Raw genomic sequence first — 20228 nt, 5'->3', positions numbered from 1 at the left:
TAACTCCCAACCTTAGAACAAGGAATTACATAGAAGGAATGATAAATATCTGAATTTGGTAGGGTTATACGGCCGTGTTACATTTTTTATACACTAGCCTGCTATTGTTATAATATATTTCCGTAAGAAAAAAGACGGCAATATCGCCACCATCATATTTACAGTTTTTATTTTATCATTCCTTCTTTGTAATTCCTTATTCTTAGCTCCTAACATTAAAATTTTTGAAAAGATAGACGTCAGATGTCAAGTTGATATTTCCAATTTTCGTCATAGCGCGTCACATTAAGCGTGCGTCAAAAATTTTGTTGTTGAATTTTTAACACTTTTCTTTATCAAACAATTTTTAATAAGTATCAGGTTCTAAAATTTTATTTTAAATCATGGAGGTGAAAGAATGCAATGACCTTTCTGAGGAAGTAAGTTTACATAAGTTTATAATGGTGAAATTAAAATATATTGATTCATTTTAATAACGACATGACGTGTTTCAGAATCAATTTATTGTTGACGATGTAAGCAAAATTATTAAAGAAGCTATTGAAAATTCAATCGGTGGTACTGCATATCAACATAATAAAGTCAATCAGTGGACATCTGCCGTAGTGGAATCTTGTTTGGGTCAATTGACGAAACTGCAAAAGCCTTACAAATATATAGGTACGTATGTATAATGATACACACCCGCGCAAAGCGTAACTATAGCCGGCATGATAATAATGATAGCCGTTTGTTGGTATTCTTTTGTTTTTTAATTTTACAAAAATTTAAAAAATAACAATAGGAGGAGGAAAACCAAGAAACACAAAGTGTCATGTCATATAGAAGATCTAGAATATGGCCTCTCCTAGGATAAGACAGGCTATATTGGAACCAGTTGGAAAGAAGTATTTCTTTTCCAACAAGTTAGTTGCCCTGAAAAAAATTAATATTTTATTAGAAAAATATTTGTCTACCACCAATTGTTTGATATTTAATTTCAGAAGATAATGTTTATTGTGATTAATATATGACACATTTGCAATCTTTTTTAAACAACATGCTATTGTTTAGTTCATCACTTGAGAGTTGGTCTGAAACTTTAATTGTCAAACACATAAAAACACACTTAGCTTATAAGTATTTTACATATTTAAATAAAGATTTGATGTACTCTGTATATTTGTTAGGATAAAAACTAACCGATATCAAAATTCATTCAAATTCATACAGCTGCTTAAATGTAATTGAGTAAGGAATATTCAAAAAAAGGTTAGATTTCATATTTACAATATTACTGGCAATTTGCCCTGGCTTTTTATGGGTATACAGGTTAAAAGTGTATATTAGATCACTACAGCACATATTACTTGCTAATAATGTAGTTTTCTATTGATGAAAGAGTTATTAAAATTGGTTAAAAATTTTGAGATTATTACAAACAGAAAAATTTTCCTTTTTATAAAATGTTAGTTTAATAAGATATTTAATATTTACTAAAAAAAATTGTTTACAGTGACGTGCACAATAATGCAAAAAAATGGTGCAGGGCTTCACACAGCCTCCTCTTGCTTCTGGGACAACAATACGGATGGTTCATGCACTGTGCGCTGGGAAAACAAAACTATGTATTGTATTGTTTCTGTATTTGGCCTCGGCATCTAACATTATTATAACATTGGTCAATCTAAGTTAACTAAGCCACTTATCGCTTAATTACACATTTTTAATGACATTCTGCTTTTTTATTTAAAAAAGTATACAAAGCAAAAAAAATAGTATTTACAGGATATAATATTAATTTGAGGAAATACTTTCAGTTACAATGTGTTATTAATTTAGTAGTCCATAAATTATATTATATAATAAATAGAATATATTTGATCTGTAGTGTTTATTGAGAATTACATTTTTTTTCATTATTTTTTTTTGTTTCCAATAATTTAAATAGTTGTTGCAAATCATAGCACTTATCTGTATTCAATATTTGCCATCCACCTTGCTTACAATGGTGTAGGTTTGTAACAATATTTGCATAAAAATGTATGCAATAACATTCATAAGTTATATGGTTTGAAACAATAGCCTTTAACTTCTATAGTTATACTTAATTTTAAGTAAGTAGGATATATTTTCGTACTAAATAAATATGTATCTTAAAACCAATATATTGTTTTTTTTTTATCCTAGAATTGGTGAAGGAATTTTTCATCCTGATGAAATTTATCATTGAAATTTCCCTACAAACTTTTATCGCGTTTTTGTTTAAATACAGGAAAAAGGATTCTTGTAAAGTCAGTTCCCTATGTTATTTTATAACAAACTTCTAGTAAAAAATCCATATTTCTGTAAGTAATAGTTTGAGCAGTCGAACTATCTATTGGTTAATGGTATTTTTATGGTCTAGATAGAATACTATATATAGTAATATATGAATGAATGAATGAATGGTTTATTTTCTCTTTACAAAAAGTAGAATAAAGTGACAACTTGAGATACAATTTGATATGAAGACCAATTTTGTGAGAGACTGGTGCTTGTGATAGGTTTAGAAGAACCTGTGTTACAAGTCACCAGCGCCCCATCTCCATGGACTACACAAATACAAGGCAACCAAATAGTGTCATAATACACAGATAACAATAATAAGATATAAAGTGCAAGAATAAACTTAACATTAAAACATTTCTAGTATATAACTTAGCCAAAGTTAATTACAAAATACAGACTATGTGTGCGTGCGTGCGTGCGCGCGCGCGCGCATTTGTGTGTGTGTGTGTATATATATATAATTAAGTAGTGTAAGTAAATATATGATGAAAAAGAAACAAGTGCATTTGGGTGACATTATTTTTATTTAATGGTTTCTTCTGTTGTAAGGGTAACTAATTCATGAATTCTCTACCAAGCAACTCTATTTCAAACCATATCTGACCTCCCTGTACGACATGGTGGCTCAGCATTTTGCCTCTTCTGTTCTGAAAATTTTCTTATAGCTGTCTGTATAAATATGTTACATTTAAATGGTGACAATGGACAAACTTATCTTACTCCTTGACGATTTCTTGCTTTTCCTACGTCTGTTATAGTTTCTTAGTATTTATATATTACGTAGATTATTGTTCTATCTCTTAAATCTAACTCCGAATCCCTTAATACTTCTATCAATTTCTTTCAATCTATCGAAAGACCTCTCCAGATCTACAAAAGCGATATGTTCCCAAATCTAGGGGGAAGGAATTGTTATTAATGGGGTCTAATAGCCCATTGACAGCAATATACGCTATTAGGTCGACCTCCACGTGTTTCTCCCTGGAAACCATTATAGCAATAGTTTTAGTTATTTTGAAATCTTTCTAAATCTCAGCTGTACTGTAAATTTTTATCATTTTAAAAATTTCGTCCAATTGAGGTAATCTGAATACTTTATGAGTTCTATAAATATTTTATCTTCTCCAGTCACTTTTCTATTCTTTAATTAGTTTATTTTTTATTTTTTGTCGATAAAAATAATGGTAACTTTATCTGCAATATTGATTTATGCTGATGAGATACCAGTGAATTAATCACAATTATTTTCAAGGTAGGCTACGTAGAGTTCGACCTGACCGCTAGTCACTAACAATCTTGGTCCCCTCCATATTTAAATGTTAGTCGCACTTTTGTTAATTGGACGAAAATGGAATTGTAACATTACACCTGAACTTTCAGTATATGATGCGGCGTACCATTGAATGATGATGAGAAGTGAAATCAAGTTCGTTTGCCCATTGTGATAAATTCATTGAGAATTAATCACGATGATCACTTGGGGACACCGCGTGACGGTCGTCTTGATAGAGGACTTTCATTTTCTAGGTGCATCACTAACGACTTCTTTAAAACATGACTCCAAACTCCGAAACATAACAGTGATTAATTTGTCGAAAACTTGGGTTAACGATACCAGCATATAAGTGTACATTTCATTAATAAATTATATTAGTGTAAGTTTTATTTTAATAAATAATATTTTTACTATACTATCACACCAATTCCCTCAAGCTAGGATCACAGCCAACCTTAGCCTACCTGGTGCTTGTAAGGAACTTTTTGATGGTGATCTCTCTGACGACAAAAAGAAAGGTGTGTTCTTTGATGAGTTTGGTGCCTTTTTCAATGAGGAAATAAGGTCAACAGGCTGTTTATTCCAAAGACAAATTTGGTGTGATCGTTTATTAAATTTATGGAGTTTCTCATATTGGTATCCCTTTAGGACCTTGGACTATCCAGAAGACTGGTACGGCTAGGATTTTTTATAATACAGATTGTATTATTAGTAACCAGGCAACAAACATCTGGGGAAAGATCTAGAATATCCGGAGGGAAAGGGATTATTAGTAATGGGGTCTAATTGACTCATTGCTAACAATACACCCTATAAGGTCGACCTCCACGCGGTTTCCTCTGGAAACCATCGTGTTATCGTTAAATCTAGTGGAATTCGGCACAATGGGTTAACTCATTCACCTGGAATTCAACATGATGGTTTTCAGGGAGGACCACGTGGAAGGCGACTCGGTTGGGCTTATTGCTAACAATGGGACTGTCAAACTCCATTGCTAATAATCCCTTTCCCCTGTTGGTGAACTAGTTAGAGGGTTTCTTTGCCACTTAGTTCTTGCAAAGGTACCTAGTGCAAATATAGGCAGATATTTCCTCCACGGAGTGGGGGGAAGGGATTGTTAGTAATGGGCCCTATTCCTAGTAATATACCCTGTTAGGTCGACCTCCACGTGGTCCCTCCTGAAAACCATCACGCTAAATTCCAGGTGTATTCATCATGATACCCTAACTGACCAGCCTTTTCAGGGGGAAAACGATTGTTACGAATTGTACTAGCGGCCCCATAGTTAGCTATACATTTTATCAAGTCGACCGCCTCGCTGTTTTCCCTGGTAACCATCGTCATTTATTCTTGATGTATTTGTCACGATGGGCTAACTGATTTGCGTATATCCTGATCTATTATTTCTCACTGGTGGCCCACCAGTGTATCCGTTAGTGCAGGCGGGGTTACCACTTCATTATCATCTATTTAAAGAGACCTGCCTTTTAATTCTCACCTATCATTCCTTACTGCTGCTCCACTGATTACTATTCCTATTTCATTCATTAAAATAATAAAAATGCCATGAACAAAATTTCTTACGTAACCTTTTAGAAGTTAATTATAATCTAAATAGAATGCAGCTCATTCTTACAGAATACACCGATATCAGAAACGGCAATTTGTTTCCAATTGCCGTTTTGAGAATAATAAAATACTTAGAATAGTTTTTCTACAATTAACAATTTTAATAATTAAAAATAAATGACTACCGGTATTTACAATTACATTATTTTTTAAATTTAAGAATCAAAGCCCTATCAGACGTTTATTTTAAATTTCGCGGGTAATTTTGTTGTGCGACATATTTGTGTCACGTGACCCGTCATCGATCCAATGGTTGAGCGCGTCTCGGGTCCATTCAACTCGCCTCGGCCATCGCCGGGGAGGGATACTTCACAACACCAATTCTATTCATACATAGGAAATATTTATATATTTCTGTCTCTTTTACGCGTATTGAGAAATAGTTAAATGAATGGTGAACGAGTGAAACAGAGATATTATTCAAGTGGAAATTATTGAAAGCGGGCCCAGGCCAGTCGCTATGTAGAATTTTTTTGATGTGGGTGTTGTGTCGCGGGACGTCAAACGCTTCAATGATTATTATTTTCAAGTGGACCTTAATTTTTGTCTAAATCGTCATCTAATTGTACGTTTTGTGGTGTTTCATAGTGTTTTATGAATATATTCCTTTGTGATCGTGAATAATATAATCTGGTGACGGCAGATAATAAACTGGAGGGGGGCTGCTAAAATACTACGACAGGATAGTAACAACGTTTTACAACTCGAGAGGTGCTCGGACTAGCTCGGATCGCTCATAAAATCCTCATAACAGTGCGGACTAGTTGGACTTCCATTTTGTTATAATATGCGGTTAGGCTGTTTACACGGTGCGTCGTGTTTAAGACAATGGAAAGCGACGGTGAGTGGCCAATGAGTGGTGGTATATATAAAAAACGAGATAATGTCTGCGCATGTATATAGGGCGCATATGACAATAAACATGCAGGTGAATAAATAATGGCATTCGATTTTGTGCATCGTGATGGCGCAGCCGTGTTGATGGAGATGAGATTAGTCATTAGTGCAGGCGGCGCGCTCGGCGGCCGTCTCGTGCGTAGCACAGGTTCTGAGAGGCTAATTGATTCCGCTCAATCTGTAAGCATGCGCCGACCGTCATGCATATTGTGAGCTGTAGTTACATACGTCGTGTCCACAGAATCCTTATCAGCTGATTACACTATACAAATATATTGGCGATTCTAACGTGATTTTTTTTCAATCTGCAATAGGTTCCTACCACATGCCATAACTTTGCGTTAACACACAATTCGTAGGTAAAGTGGTGCATTTGTACCACTTTAGGTATCCTGTGATCATTAAGATATGCAAACCTATTGATGTGTAAAATATTTTCTTTTTTAAATAATATATTTTTTTTAACATTGATGCAATGTTAACATTCATAACATTGTAATTGTTATCTAATAAACAAAATATAGTTTTAAGGAAAAACAATATAATATATTTAGGTAAAATTACTTTAGACTTTTTGGGTATTACTAAATAAAATTTAATTTGAGAAGGACACTTTATTGGAAACAAAATTTATTGTAGATTATACCTCTAATTCCAAGCTCAATCACATACTGTTATGATTTAGTTTAGTAACTTGTTTAAATTGTATATTATAATAGTAATCTATATGAAAAACTAAAGCTTGAACCCCTTGGATAGAAGACAAAAGAAGAAATGAGGTGAAAATAGAAAGAAACAGAAATACATAATTCCTGTACCTAATATATAATAAAGTTCTATATTCAAAGTTTCACCAAATTATTATGCTGTTGGATTCTATGCAAATTTTTGGTACCCATATTGTAATTAAAGTTAAGAATTGCTGTGTGTATGTATAATTTTACATATTTATCATAATTATAATGAGGACTTGATAAGCTCAGTTCTAGACATTATAGTATTTCCTAATAATTATGTGCACCAATAAGAAGTATAATACAAATCTATTTGTGACATAATTACCACTCTAATATGTCAATCTAATAATAAATCAACTATAGTGTTAACAACATGATAAACTTTATGGAAGCTAGATAGATAATCAAGTATTTAAATGGCAAATTATTTACAAAAAGAACCAACACAGTACCTGGTGCAAATATTATAAATGTTTAGAATGTCAGCATTGCATCATTTAAAACTTCAAAATTACAATTCTTAACTACTCAATATAAAGCCATTAGTTCTCTATTTTCTTTAATACAAAAAAATCCATATTAAGAGATATGAGATATAGATCTTTTAAAACTAGTATTTTATTTAAAGTTAATATATTTTTTTGTATTATTAATTTTTGCTAATTTGTCATATCCACCTATTCTTTTATATGTAAGCCATTCAAAAAAGATTTCCATGTTTCCTTTTTAAATTGAGATGGTTCATTCTGTAGTTCTTCCTATACAAATTTTATCAGTAGCATTGGTTCTTTTGATCTCTACCAAAAGGATATTGAAACATATTACAATCTTTTTTTTTTTATATATATATTTTTCTTATATAATTGCAAATTTATATACATTGATAGATGGGGTTGATCATAGAGGACTTATCTTGTTTTATCATCCATTGTTACCTATGTATCACAATTTAAATAAATAAATAACCATAATGTTAATATTAGAGACTAAAGCCTCATTAATAACAATATACTTATGAAGTCGACTTCCACACATACTCCTTGGAAGCCATCATGGTTTTCTTGTGACTTTCGCATAAAAAATATAGTCAATTAAGTAATAATTAATGTTTAATTTTAAATTTAATTTGTTCGAAATCGAAATATTGTTAACCACTTAACAATATTTCATTTTTCTAATTGTGTCTTTGGGCAAATCAATAATAAGGGAATTAATTTAATTTCTCAATCAAACTTCATAAATAAAGAAAATGTTTCATATTGGGCCCAGTCTTGGTACAGTTTTTCTAAAAGTGGGAAAAACATGAGAATTGTCAGAAACAGTAACATGAAATTTATTTTTTAAAAAATATCTTAATACAAATTTTTTTTTTTCAATATTTTGCTATTTCTTATTTTGCAAACTCATCACGTAAAAATGAAAAAGGCTTTTTACTTAATTTTTTTTTTACTTGACTACCTACATTCTTTTATGCAACTTAGAATGGCAAACAAGCTGATAGCCCAACTGATGGAAAGTGGTTATCCTTGCCTATAGACATGAGCAGTATGATGGATATAACATAGTATACTGTTTTATCCATGATACTCCCTTGTTGTCATTCCTGATGACTCAGGTGTTATTTCTCTGTACCCTGTAAATACATAGGATTAAGTATCTAAGAAATTAAAATATTTTTTTTATAAATTATTCAAGATTCTGTTTAGAATTAGGAAATCTATCTGTATAAGTGTTTAACAGTTATTTAATGATTCACATGTTCAAATCTTACAAATTTTATGTTGAATTTTTTTTTTTAATTGTCACATTATCTTTGTCTTTTATGAATTTTATTGTTTGACTGCCCCAGGCTTCATATATTCCTGAAATATTCCTTTGGTATATGGACCATAAGTAGGTAGGTAAGCTAAGCTTTATCTTTAGCTTAAAGCTTACCTTAGTTACCTTATATTTAATTCATCATTGGTGTACAAACGTCATTAGTCATTACGCTCAATAATATTGTAATGTTGTTGTGTAGGTATAATATACCTCTCTATGACCCAGAGTATTCAATGATCCAATCACCAAGGTCGTTAACATTTAACAAACACGTTCAGACAAGCTCACAATATGTCTATAATTTTATATGATTCCCTGATAAAAATTCGACCCATCTGTGCTTTTAATATAAGTAGAGATGTAAATGTCGATGCTGGCTACTGCTACATATTTACTGGATAATTGTGGCCACAGATTATATATTTAAATAGATGTCGTAACTGCATGTCCTTTACGTTAGTTTTTGCCTCCAACTTAAATCATTAGATTCTATTCTATACTAGTTTTTGCTCATGATTTCGTAGCGTGAATTAAGAAAGAAGGTAGGCAGTTCTAGATGGCATATCAAAATACATCATACATTTAATGTTACAATAGACTTTCAGGAACATAAATGTGAAAACCGTATTCAATTTGGTGCATTAGTTTTAGCGTGATGACGGAACAAACATTTTTTTTAATGAGAGATGATAGGTGACGATGAAAGCAGGCCAGCTAGCCCATCGTGATGAATTCCATTAGAATTAACTACAATGGTTTCCAGGGGGAGCCGCGTGGAGGTCGACCTGATAAGGTGTATTGCTAGCAATGGGTTCATTAGACCCCATAACTAACAATCCCTTTCCCCTGGAATAAACATTTAGACAACAATCCTAAATATTGTTTTGGAATTTATTCCTTTTAATAAGTCATAATTTTTTCTTATATATTTTCAATGTACAGACACCGTCTGGTGACAATTTTATTATATTAGTAAGATATTCTATTTATATATCATAGGTTCCGTGGCTCTAGACGGTAGCAGATCAGACAGACAACGACAATCACCTTTGAGGTTCCCTTTACATTATCATCATTATTATTGATTATAGCCAATTAGATAACAGTAGTAGTTACTTCTGATGATCGATATGATAATGATCATCAGGAGTGAACTACTTTTGATGATTGATACTGTAGTGACGTAGTATTAGCGATAGATGAGTTATACGCAATTAAATACGTACGTACGTTACATATTCTACGTATGCTTTTAATTTAATGGCTGCAATTGAATATTTAAATAATTGATGGAACATAGATTTTTTTTTCATATTTTTTTTGTGTGCCATCTTATTTTGTGGTCTTGTTTTTATCTGTATAGAGTGAGAGATCTATCAGGAATTGATCAAACACATCAAATCAGTATATTATCTCCATTGACTTTATAGTTCTTGTTTTTAGATCTCCCTTGCTATAAATGACGCAGGATTTTATTTAAGGATGTCCTGAATGTCCACTTTTGAACGTTTACATTTGTTTTGTTGTAATGATTGGGGATGATGATGTGAGGGATGATGAAGCAGGTTAGTTGGTCCATCGTGACGAATTTTACAATAAATTAATCACGATAGTTTTCAGGGGGCACCGTGTGGAGGTCGACCTAACTGTATAACTTTAATTATAAAAAATAATTGAATATTTGATTATTAATTTCCATTACTAAAATTCTTTCTTCCCGCATCCTTAATGATAGTGTTGAATTGTAATGACTGTTGAGAAACAAAACAGACAATTTATTCATAGATATACTTATTAAAATACTGATTTTGCTAGAGCTACAATATGAAATTGCAATGTAATTGCCGCACTTGTTATGCAGTCTTTGTCTCGACGATTACAAGGATAAGTACTGCTAGACACCATTGCTGCAAGCAGTAGTTCCTGAAAATATGTACAATTAACGCAGTTCCAAGAATATTGTATTCGTGATGTGATATGACAAAAAAAAAATCATAATGCCGATTGCGAAATGTTTTTTGGCTTTGTCTCTTATCATATTCGTACTATTATTATCACTGTGACAGCGATAATACCTATTAGTACTGCTATTGCTACTTTTCTGTTAGGTATACATCATTGTTATTGATTGATTGATGATATTTATGTAAATCAGTATGTAAAAAAAATACTACTTGATTATGAGGTAACAAAATAACTTGCATAATTGCATCTGTTGTTTTGTACTGTAATGTTGCTGGGAGGCGCGGATATGGATGTAAATGGATGTCGTAACGTATTGTACAGGGTGGCCCAAAAGTCCTTAGAAAAGTAAAATTTGAATTAAACGAAAACGGCGCGCGTAAGCGGTGCAGGGGAAGCGGGGGCAGTAACTTCGGTTTCTGGGAATTTAGTCGCGATGGAGCGTTTCACCGGAGCGGACCGTGCGTTTTGTGTGCGCGAGTTTTATCAAAACAACAATTCGGCAACCGTTGCGAGGCGTAAATTTCGAGAACACAAAGGTTTACACAACTTTGATGACACCCCAGCTCTCCAAACGATTAAGAATTGGGTTGCTAAGTTCGAGGAGACCGGTTCGACGTTAGATAAACCGCGGTTGGGTCGCCCAAGGACATCACGTACGGAACAAAACATCGACACAGTGGCACAATCTATTCGTGAAAATCCTACACAGTCAACTCGTAAGCGTTCCAGTGCATTAAACGTATCCAGGACATCGTTACAACGGATTTTGAAGAAAGATTTACTTATGCACCCTTACAAAATTCAGTTCGTGCGAGAATTAAAAGAAACTGATGCTATTCAGAGAGTGAATTATGCTAATGAAATGTTTAATCGGTTTACTTCGTTCAATAACATAATGTTCTCTGATGAGGCACACTTCCACATTAACGGACATGTTAGTAAACAAAATTGCCGCTATTGGAGCCCGAATAATCCAAAACTTAAGCACCAGAAGCCCCTACATAGCCCTAAAGTTACAGTTTGGGCTTCTATGTCAGCCCATGGCATCATAGGGCCTTACTTTTTTGAGGACGGCAGAGGGCGTGCTGTTACTGTTACTTCGGACCGATATGTGGCCATGATCGAGGAGTTTTTCACACAAAAATTGCAAAACTTTCCAGGCTTTAATGCCCGAACATGGTTTCAACAGGATGGAGCAACTTCCCACACCTCCAATACTGCTATGCCCGTTATCCGTCAACTTTTTCCAAACAAAGTTATCTCTAAGAGAGGAGACATTTCCTGGCCACCACGTAGCCCGGATCTGACTCCAATGGATTTTTTTTTGTGGGGCTACTTTAAGGCTAAAGTGTACGACTCTAACCCGCGGTCAATTAATGACCTAAAAGAAAACATCCGCAGAGAAATGGCAAGCATTTCAGCAGTGACGTGCCGCGCAGTCATCGACAATTTCAGAAGGCGTTTGCAAGAGTGCCGTGACTGTAACGGATTACATTTGGACGACGTTATTTACAAAAAATAATTCCCGTTTTTCTAGCTATATTTACAAATAAAAATATTATTCATAGTGTAATTAGTTTTATTTTAATTAATTTTTTTCATTACTAAGGACTTATGGGCCACCCTGTATTTTACGTGTCAATTTGTACACTCGCCTATGTTAATGGCAAGGCAGCAGTGGTAGATGAAACGATGATTATCCCATCGTGAAGTCTTTCATGGGAATAAATAAATTACTCATGAAAATTTCCAGGTGGTTCTCTTGCAGGTCGGATATATGTTGCTAAAAATGGGGTCGCAAGTCTCTTACATCGTCAGTATCTCTTAGAAATTGTGATAATTATTAAGTATCAAAATTAACCTGAACCTAACGGGATCTATTGCTTGTATTAGGATCTACGTTCCCCATTATAAACACCTTCTCTCCAAGTTTATCTTTAACTTACGCTCAATAGACTATAAAAGATTCCGGTTAAATTTTGATTTAAATTTCCTATGTACAATTTATGAAAAAGCTTAGAAATTGACGTGTTTATTTTTCTTGTAAATTAAAGTAAGTGCGTTCTCTATCTGTATCTCTGTCTGTGGAGACAGGTTTTGCTATTGACGCGCTACTGCTGACATAATGCTTTTGTCATTCTGTGCCTTATACATTCTTTTGATCTCTATTGTCTATGGGCGATCCTTTCCACTCAGTAAGCCTGCGATTCGGAGAGATAGTTCAATTCCGAAACGTCTGTTTCTCTGAACATTCCATATAGATAAATCTACTCCAAATAAGTATGTTATAAAAAATTATATATGAAAAAAATCTGTCGTTGCTAGATAATCACACACTAAGTTTGAAGATCTTATATAGAGCCTCCAAATTTGAACACGACCTCCTTCATAGATTATGTTATTCATAGACTTAGATATTACTTAATCCATGATTAATATCCCCATTTGAGGGGTAAGTAGGTAATTTAATTTATTGTATTACAACAATTTTATACGGCTTATGATGTAATCTCATTTAGGATTTCGTAACACCTACTGCTTTGTTAAATAATTGCAAAAGGCCTATAGATTTTCTTGCTGGCTGTTCTCATCATGAAAAAATATTCTGAATGGGCATGTTAAATTATAAAAAAGTGCATGGTAGCAAGAGATTTAAGTAAGATAGAAGCATGTGGCATTCGGGTATGGATTTAGATAAATATTTTAAGAAGTTTTGCTCTGGAGTGCGATGGGCTGTGGGACGGATACCATAATTACAATAACTATGAAGGACACCAATGTGCAATTTGCAATTTAGTTTTCCTTGTGGTAGTTTATTTTTCATGTATTTGCATGTAGCACATTTTACATTCAATCGACATCTACAGGAAAATATTACCTAGACTTTTTTGTCTGTATTCAAAGTACAATACTTTAATAATTACACTCGCAGAGATTTTATTGCTAAATATTTCGATATCCTGCACTACAAATAACTTTTTAGTCCAATTTTGATACAGTTTATTCCTTTATTCTTCCAAGTTATTTTATAAAAGATTAGCTAAATGCGAGAGGGGGAAAGATCAATGCTATATTAGCTTTCACTTCTCTCTCGTGGATATAAACTGTAACGTATGTACGTTGTATAGACTGTTAATATTAGGTACCTTTTACCATAAAGACCCCTTTTTTCTAATAGCCCCTCTTAACTGTTTGTACAAGAATGTACCTTTTACTACTTATTGTTTATAACAGTTTTTCTAACAGAATCCATTCAGGGTTACTTAGTTCATTTCGGCCTAAATATTTGACATGTTTAGTAAGTTTTTTAAAAGACTTTCAATGTAAAGAAGTTCTCAATTTTTTTTATTCTCTTTTTACTCGATTACGTCGCTAATTTTAAATCGATTTTAATGAATAATTGTTTTTGCCATAGATGAGGTTCATGCACGTTGGTCTACATTAATTTTGTGAGTATTAAAAGTACCATAATAATAATGTTCTTTTATTAATACTTGTACAAAGGCACTTACTACAATGAATTAAAATGACTTATAGTACCCATATACTTACACAACATATATGGTAATATTAAATTTGACTTAATGTTTGGTATTTATTATTTAGTAAGTACCTAATAGGTACTTCGTAGTTAGTATAAAAAACTGTTTGTTATGAAGCAATACCTACTATCTACTAATTTTGCTTGTAGACACATGATTTCACGTTCTAAATTCATTCGAAACATCTCGTCATTTATCGGCGTATTTTTTTGTGAATTGCAAATGAAAAATTACGCTTACAAATATATTTGTAGTATGTCTTTTGATCGTAATTAGGTTAACAATCATAATCAAGTAACACACAAGATCTTTTTAGCGCTTTGGTAATTTTATGCACTGTAATACATAACAGTGATGTGTTTCGATAAATGACTAGCCAACATTGTTTTGTTTAATAAATAATGAATGTCAAGTAAGAAAAAAACAGAATAGGTACCTACATTACTATTGTATGTTATTCGATGTTTAGTCTCAACTAGTTAAAGGTATAAATTTGATATTGTATATATTATCAGTTACTTTATCAATTCTAGAAACTTTGTATTGCAAAAGATTAATTAGGCAAAGCTCGAGTAAATTATATCGCCATAGAATTCAGAGAAAACAGAGAACGCAATTAGACACGCGGCCGGAAATTGTTGGTACTACGTCTACAAACTTATTATTATAAACCGCTGTAGTATTTATTGTAAAGCGCGGATAACATTCCAGTCATAAAAAAAATAAAATGTGATTATTTTCGTGTGACCCAGTCTATAAAAAAACAACCAGGAACGTGTTGGATATGCATTAATGTGGTTCCGTATTCGTTTCAAGATTAAAACTAGGCGGCTCATATCTTTGTCGTAAAACGGAACAATTTTCCCCTGAGCTGCATAATTCTCCTATCTTACTAATTTTATAAATCCGAATGCTTATAAAGATATCTGAATGTCTTACTGAAGTCTGCTTAAATGGATTTAAATGACATTTAGTATACAGATGGACCACAATTATGGACACATACCTAAATACTTAAATCCCAATACTCATATTTAACGCAAGTAAAGTTGCGAGAGAAAAATTTTATTGTAATTGTGAAAGTTTGTAACAATATTAAATGTTTGTAACATTTATTATTGTTACACAAACATTTACAAAGAGATTGATGGCATTTGGTGAAAATTAGATTGAAAAATGTGATTGCAAAAGATATTTGGATGTTTGTTATTTAAACATACTTTTATGGCTAAGCGAATATTAATAAAATTTGCCACATAGGGATTTGTTATAATCATACACTTGATAATGTTAATATGAGAGCAATAATAATCAATCGATCATTAAAAAAAAATCTAAAATTTTGTGTGTTTCACTTTCATCTATTTGTTCTTCAGAAGCCTTTTTCATAAACATTACATTGTCACGTCTCCAGCCAAATGTAGTCTGTTTAAAAATAACTTCCTATTTTGACATTTGAACTATAACCACATATGAATTAAGAAATTAAAAACTTTAGTGCATATAATAAATTTAAATAGCTTAGAATAAAGTTGAGCGCACAACTGTGGGATATATTCCGACGGTTAATGTAAAAAATGAAACAAAAGAGGAGACCTCAAGTGCCAGGTTATTGATCCGAGCTAAATCCATTCAGAATTAACGTAACTCAAAATAGCTTTACTGCCAACGTGAATGCATTTACTTATAGCAAAAGATTCGGCGATATTTATTTAAAAAGAAAAAAAACTATCTGGATAAAATAATATTCTAAACTGGCACGTGGGCATTCTGGGCATTATATCTTCCGATAGATGGAAAAGTTTGTTACTAACGTCATGTTTTATTAAAGTATTTAATTAAAACCCGGCTTTTTCGCGTAAATTAGGATATAAAGTACTTTTAGCGGTACTAAAGGTACTTTCTACATGTGTTAATTTAGGATAAGGCCTATTTAGATCCGTTCAGCCAAGTAACAAACATGTGAACTGAACATCTATACAAACATTCACATTTATTAGTACGATGAACATGGATAAAGAGTTGTCTGAGGAGAGTAAATAAAAGACGGATAGACTCTGTGAAAGATAATACGCGTATAAAAGTGAACACGGGTGTAGACAATGGAACACAAAAACAGTGTGCCAACCCCAAATAATGGGACGAATGCACGGCGTCGATGGTAATATTGTTCTCGTTAGCTAATTCACGCTGTTCGTGAGTATATCTATTGTTGTTTTCGTTTGAAAGGAAGGGTAAGTGGTGAGCTTGCTCATGTTATATCTCAAGACGCATAATAACTTAATCCACAGTAGTGGCACATTCACATGGCATTTATGATGTCAACGTGATGTTCATGTCTATAGGCTATGACGAGCATCAGACGAGTCGTTGGTTTGTATTTCATTGCTAGTATTGAATAGAAAAAAAAATTAAGTTTGATGTTCACGTCAATTCTAATAATTGCCACTACTAAAAGGATTGAATGGTGATATTATTATGATCACGGGCTATTACGACCTTCTGCGCTGCCTACCAAACAAACTAACGTAGCATGTGACTCACTGCGGTTTGCCTTTGGCAACAGATAATGTTAAAAACTCACTATGCATTATTTGTAAAGACTGTGAATGATTGTTGCTCAATTTTCCGGTTACTATTATTGTTGTCAGAGTAAAAAAAAAATGTCGTTACCGGCACGATTACCTTATGCACAATTGATATTTTAAGTATTTTTTTTTTTATTATTTAAAAAAATGTGTTATAATTAGTATGCAAGCAAGTTGTTGGTGGTAGAAATATGTACTCGTATATAACAATCATTGCAAACGACTTTGTACCTACGAAGTTTTATTCTGATGACTCTAACATATCCATGTACTGAGAAAGGCAAAACCTGTCTTTTTTTGTTAAACTTAACTCGACAACCAAGTTAGATAATCCTATATAATCGGAAGGCAACGAGTTGATAGCGGGGTTTATTGTGATTGTCTTCGTAAAGATGTGAATTTATTCTAACATTATACGTTTAATATATAGATTTGCTTGTGAGGTAGACTTGAAAATCGAGATACGTGTTTACGAAGCTACGAAAATTGTGGTTATGTTATGTTGGCGCATGACTCACTGTGAAAGTGATTCTTGGTGAAGATTTGTATTGCACTATAATTACTATATTGTTCAAGTAATGACAAATATCATTATAGTGAAATTTTGAAACGATTTAACACTTCCATAATAATAAGTAACCGGTGCTTTTTCGTTTATTACCATGTAAAATATTAATTTAATTTTAAAATAGGATTTTATTTTAAAATAAAATCCTAAAATGCAGATCTCTTCTGCACTTCTGCGTTACTTCCATTCTCCGTAAAAATGTTGAGTTATTTTATGACGACGAGGGTTGGAAAAAAAGCAATTTGAGTTCCTTAGAATTTTGTCCCTATACAATTTTTATAGAATATTTTATTGCTATTTTATAAATATTACTATAACCGAAAATTTCCAGTAGAAAATCATCGAAATATGGATTTTGGAAAAATCTTAACATGTTTCAGGTAATTGAACAGTAATTTATCTCGCCTCATGTCGTGTTGATCGTAACTGAAAATCGGGATTCCCCTAGAATCTTCTTATCTCTGTATTCTTTCATTTGTATTATTTTTTCCCTTGCGGATGGTGTCATGATATTTATTATCTAGCCTATCTAAAGAGTGCAAATTTGGTCAGATTTATAGAATTACATGTTTATTTTTGTTTCGATTTTCTCTTTCAGTCACCATGACATATTTTTTTAATGGATGATTATGGAATGGTAACCTCGCCTGTCTAACCCCCCTTCCCCCCACACACCATCATACGTTCATATTAGACGTTATGAACATCAATGATTTCTTTAAACCTTACATAATGTACAAAGTTATATCAACGGAACATAGGTTCCCTTTAGAAGTAGGTAGCGCCCAAAAAGAGATCGATGTGTGCAAGATGACATAGCCAGAAAGACAAGAAGAAAACATATTACGCCGACCCCAAATAGATATGGGAAAAGAGCAAGAAGAAAAGTAGGTAGATGGACCTATATCATATTCATGTTTCAACCGTAAAGCAGTTTGTAAAGTGTTTGCATGGCTGTGTTTCGGTTTGAAGGGTGGGATATGGCGTGAATTTAACGTGTACAGAGGAATAACTCTTGAGTCCTCAGGAATGGCAACGTATGCGGGGTATCATGGCCGAAACAGTATACTCTGTTATGTCCATAGTACTGCTCGTTTATAAGCGACGGTTACCACTTTCCATCAGGTGGGCCGTAAGCTTGTTTGCCATTCTAAGTAGTATAAAAAAAAACAAGTTTAAGATGTCTCTCGTACATGTGCATTTGCAATGTTCATAGATAATCCTTTGTCTTGCTAGTTAACCATCACTACTTTTTTTAAAACCTGGCAAATACCACAAAGTCTAATAACCTGTGCAATGTGCACATATATACATGCATAATCCTTCGTCCGCATTCTTTCTACGCGGATCCGGTTAATAGATTTGTATTGTAGACAAAACTTTTACTTAGGTAATTTGTTTTATATAGTTCTTGTAAATCTTTTATTTCCCGGGATTTCCAAAATCACGATTTAAGATAGGTATTAATTTTATATTGCTATGTCAAGCTTTGCCCACGCGTATCAGTATTCAGAATATGTCGTGCGGTTTTCGCGTGAACAGTCGGACAAACAAAAAATCTCGGCAGTATATTATATTTATAGATCTCTGGGATGTGACAGTACGACAGTAGGTATGTCCTAGCGATTAACTGCCACATGTTAAAAAAAAAATAATTCGCCTTTTAAGATTTACATCACTATGACCTAAATAGATTGAATTATACAAATATAACTAGGTATGTACATATAATATGATAGTAACGTGCCATACGTACGGGTTACATTATTATCTTTGTCGTTTTAACGCGCGATGTCGATTACTCATCGCATCAGTTTCAATGTTTTTGTTTCTTGAATAACTGGTTTAGAACAAATTTTAATAGGTATATTCAAGTTCTACCATTCTAATGTTGGAGCTACAATTGTTGTACTTAGTTTTCGGGTTTTATTAGTTGGGTTTATTGAAATTGTAGATACATAGTGTATACCGTAAGTACACCTTATTTTTTTTTTACCGTAATAAAGAAATAAGATATATAAAAAGAATCTTTGGTACTCCTGTTTGGATACAGAACTTTCGCTTATTTTGTCAAAGGGAGTAAAGAGATTATTGATAATGCTATTCATTCCTCAGTGCTAGCAATACACTTTGTCAGATTGATCTCCACGCGGCATATCCTGGAAAGCATGATAATTAATTTTTAGTGAATTCACCACGATGGGCCAACTGAATACATCCTCATCTCTCCACTCAGTTAACATTCCATTTTCATCCATTAAATAAAAAAACACCACAGTCAAATGATTAAATTCTTGTATAAGTACAATCGCCTTAATATTTTGTTCAAACACCGTTATATTATAGATAATATATTTATATTTAATTATAGGCGATCGATTACTTTTCATTAATTTTCATTCACCTGGTGGAAAGTGGTAACTGTAAACGTCAGCTTGTTTGCAAGTCTTTGTTATAAAAAATGTCAATTTTCTTATCCTTTCGCTCTTCTCAGGAGACTCATATTCTAAACCGATCGGTAAATCAATGAATTGATTTGTCTTCGGTGTAGGGGACGTGGTATTTATCTAGTGAGTTAGTGTGTATAGATAGTTTATTTGAATGTTACAGGCAGTGGCGGAGCGCGGCATGAGTGATCAGTGGTAGCGGGTGGCGGTGATGCAGCGAGCTCACGCGGGCGGCGCCCCGCAACCGCAGCCCCCAGCCCCCGCCACAGCCGCCCCCGCCCCCGCCGCGCCACCACCCTCTCACACTCACTATCGTTCACACACACTGTACGCTGATATTGACGATCAGGTAACGTCATACTTATTTGAACTTCACACATATGCTCCAAATTAATGGAGGAAATTAAACATTTGCATATTTATTTATTGACACCATCGTTTAACTCAT

At 33.2% G+C, this 20228-nt stretch overlaps 2 protein-coding genes across 9 annotated transcripts in view; both read left to right on the top strand.

Moving 5' to 3' along the window:
• Positions 1 to 260: 260 nt before the first annotated feature.
• LOC113520338 (dynein light chain Tctex-type 1) lies at positions 261 to 2145 on the top strand. The gene is made up of 3 exons (XM_026905650.3): positions 261 to 419; positions 495 to 660; positions 1496 to 2145. Exons 1-3 carry the CDS (start codon positions 384 to 386, stop codon positions 1642 to 1644), a joined length of 351 nt encoding a protein of 116 aa, XP_026761451.1. The 5' UTR covers positions 261 to 383; the 3' UTR covers positions 1645 to 2145.
• A 3405-nt stretch (positions 2146 to 5550) lies between these two features.
• The window catches only part of LOC113520436 (protein capicua homolog), a 46909-nt gene continuing 32231 nt past the window's right edge, over positions 5551 to 20228 (top strand). For 3 of the 8 annotated variants that reach the window (XM_052898171.1, XM_031914635.2, XM_052898168.1), the window contains exons 1-2: positions 5551 to 6056; positions 19944 to 20129. In XM_052898171.1, the coding sequence (XP_052754131.1) occupies positions 19992 to 20129 (138 nt within the window). In that variant the 5' untranslated portion in view covers positions 5551 to 6056; positions 19944 to 19991. Of the gene's footprint in view, positions 6057 to 19283; positions 19304 to 19943; positions 20130 to 20228 lie in introns of those variants that run through there. The other 5 variants (XM_031914636.2, XM_031914634.2, XM_052898172.1 and 2 more) reach the window with 4 other exon arrangements.

This window comes from Galleria mellonella, unplaced genomic scaffold, assembly GCF_026898425.1.
Source record: "Galleria mellonella isolate WM207_F2 unplaced genomic scaffold, CSIRO_AGI_GalMel_v1 utg40, whole genome shotgun sequence".
Classification (NCBI taxonomy): domain Eukaryota; kingdom Metazoa; phylum Arthropoda; class Insecta; order Lepidoptera; family Pyralidae; genus Galleria; species Galleria mellonella.
This window is presented reverse-complemented; position numbering and strand designations above follow the sequence as displayed.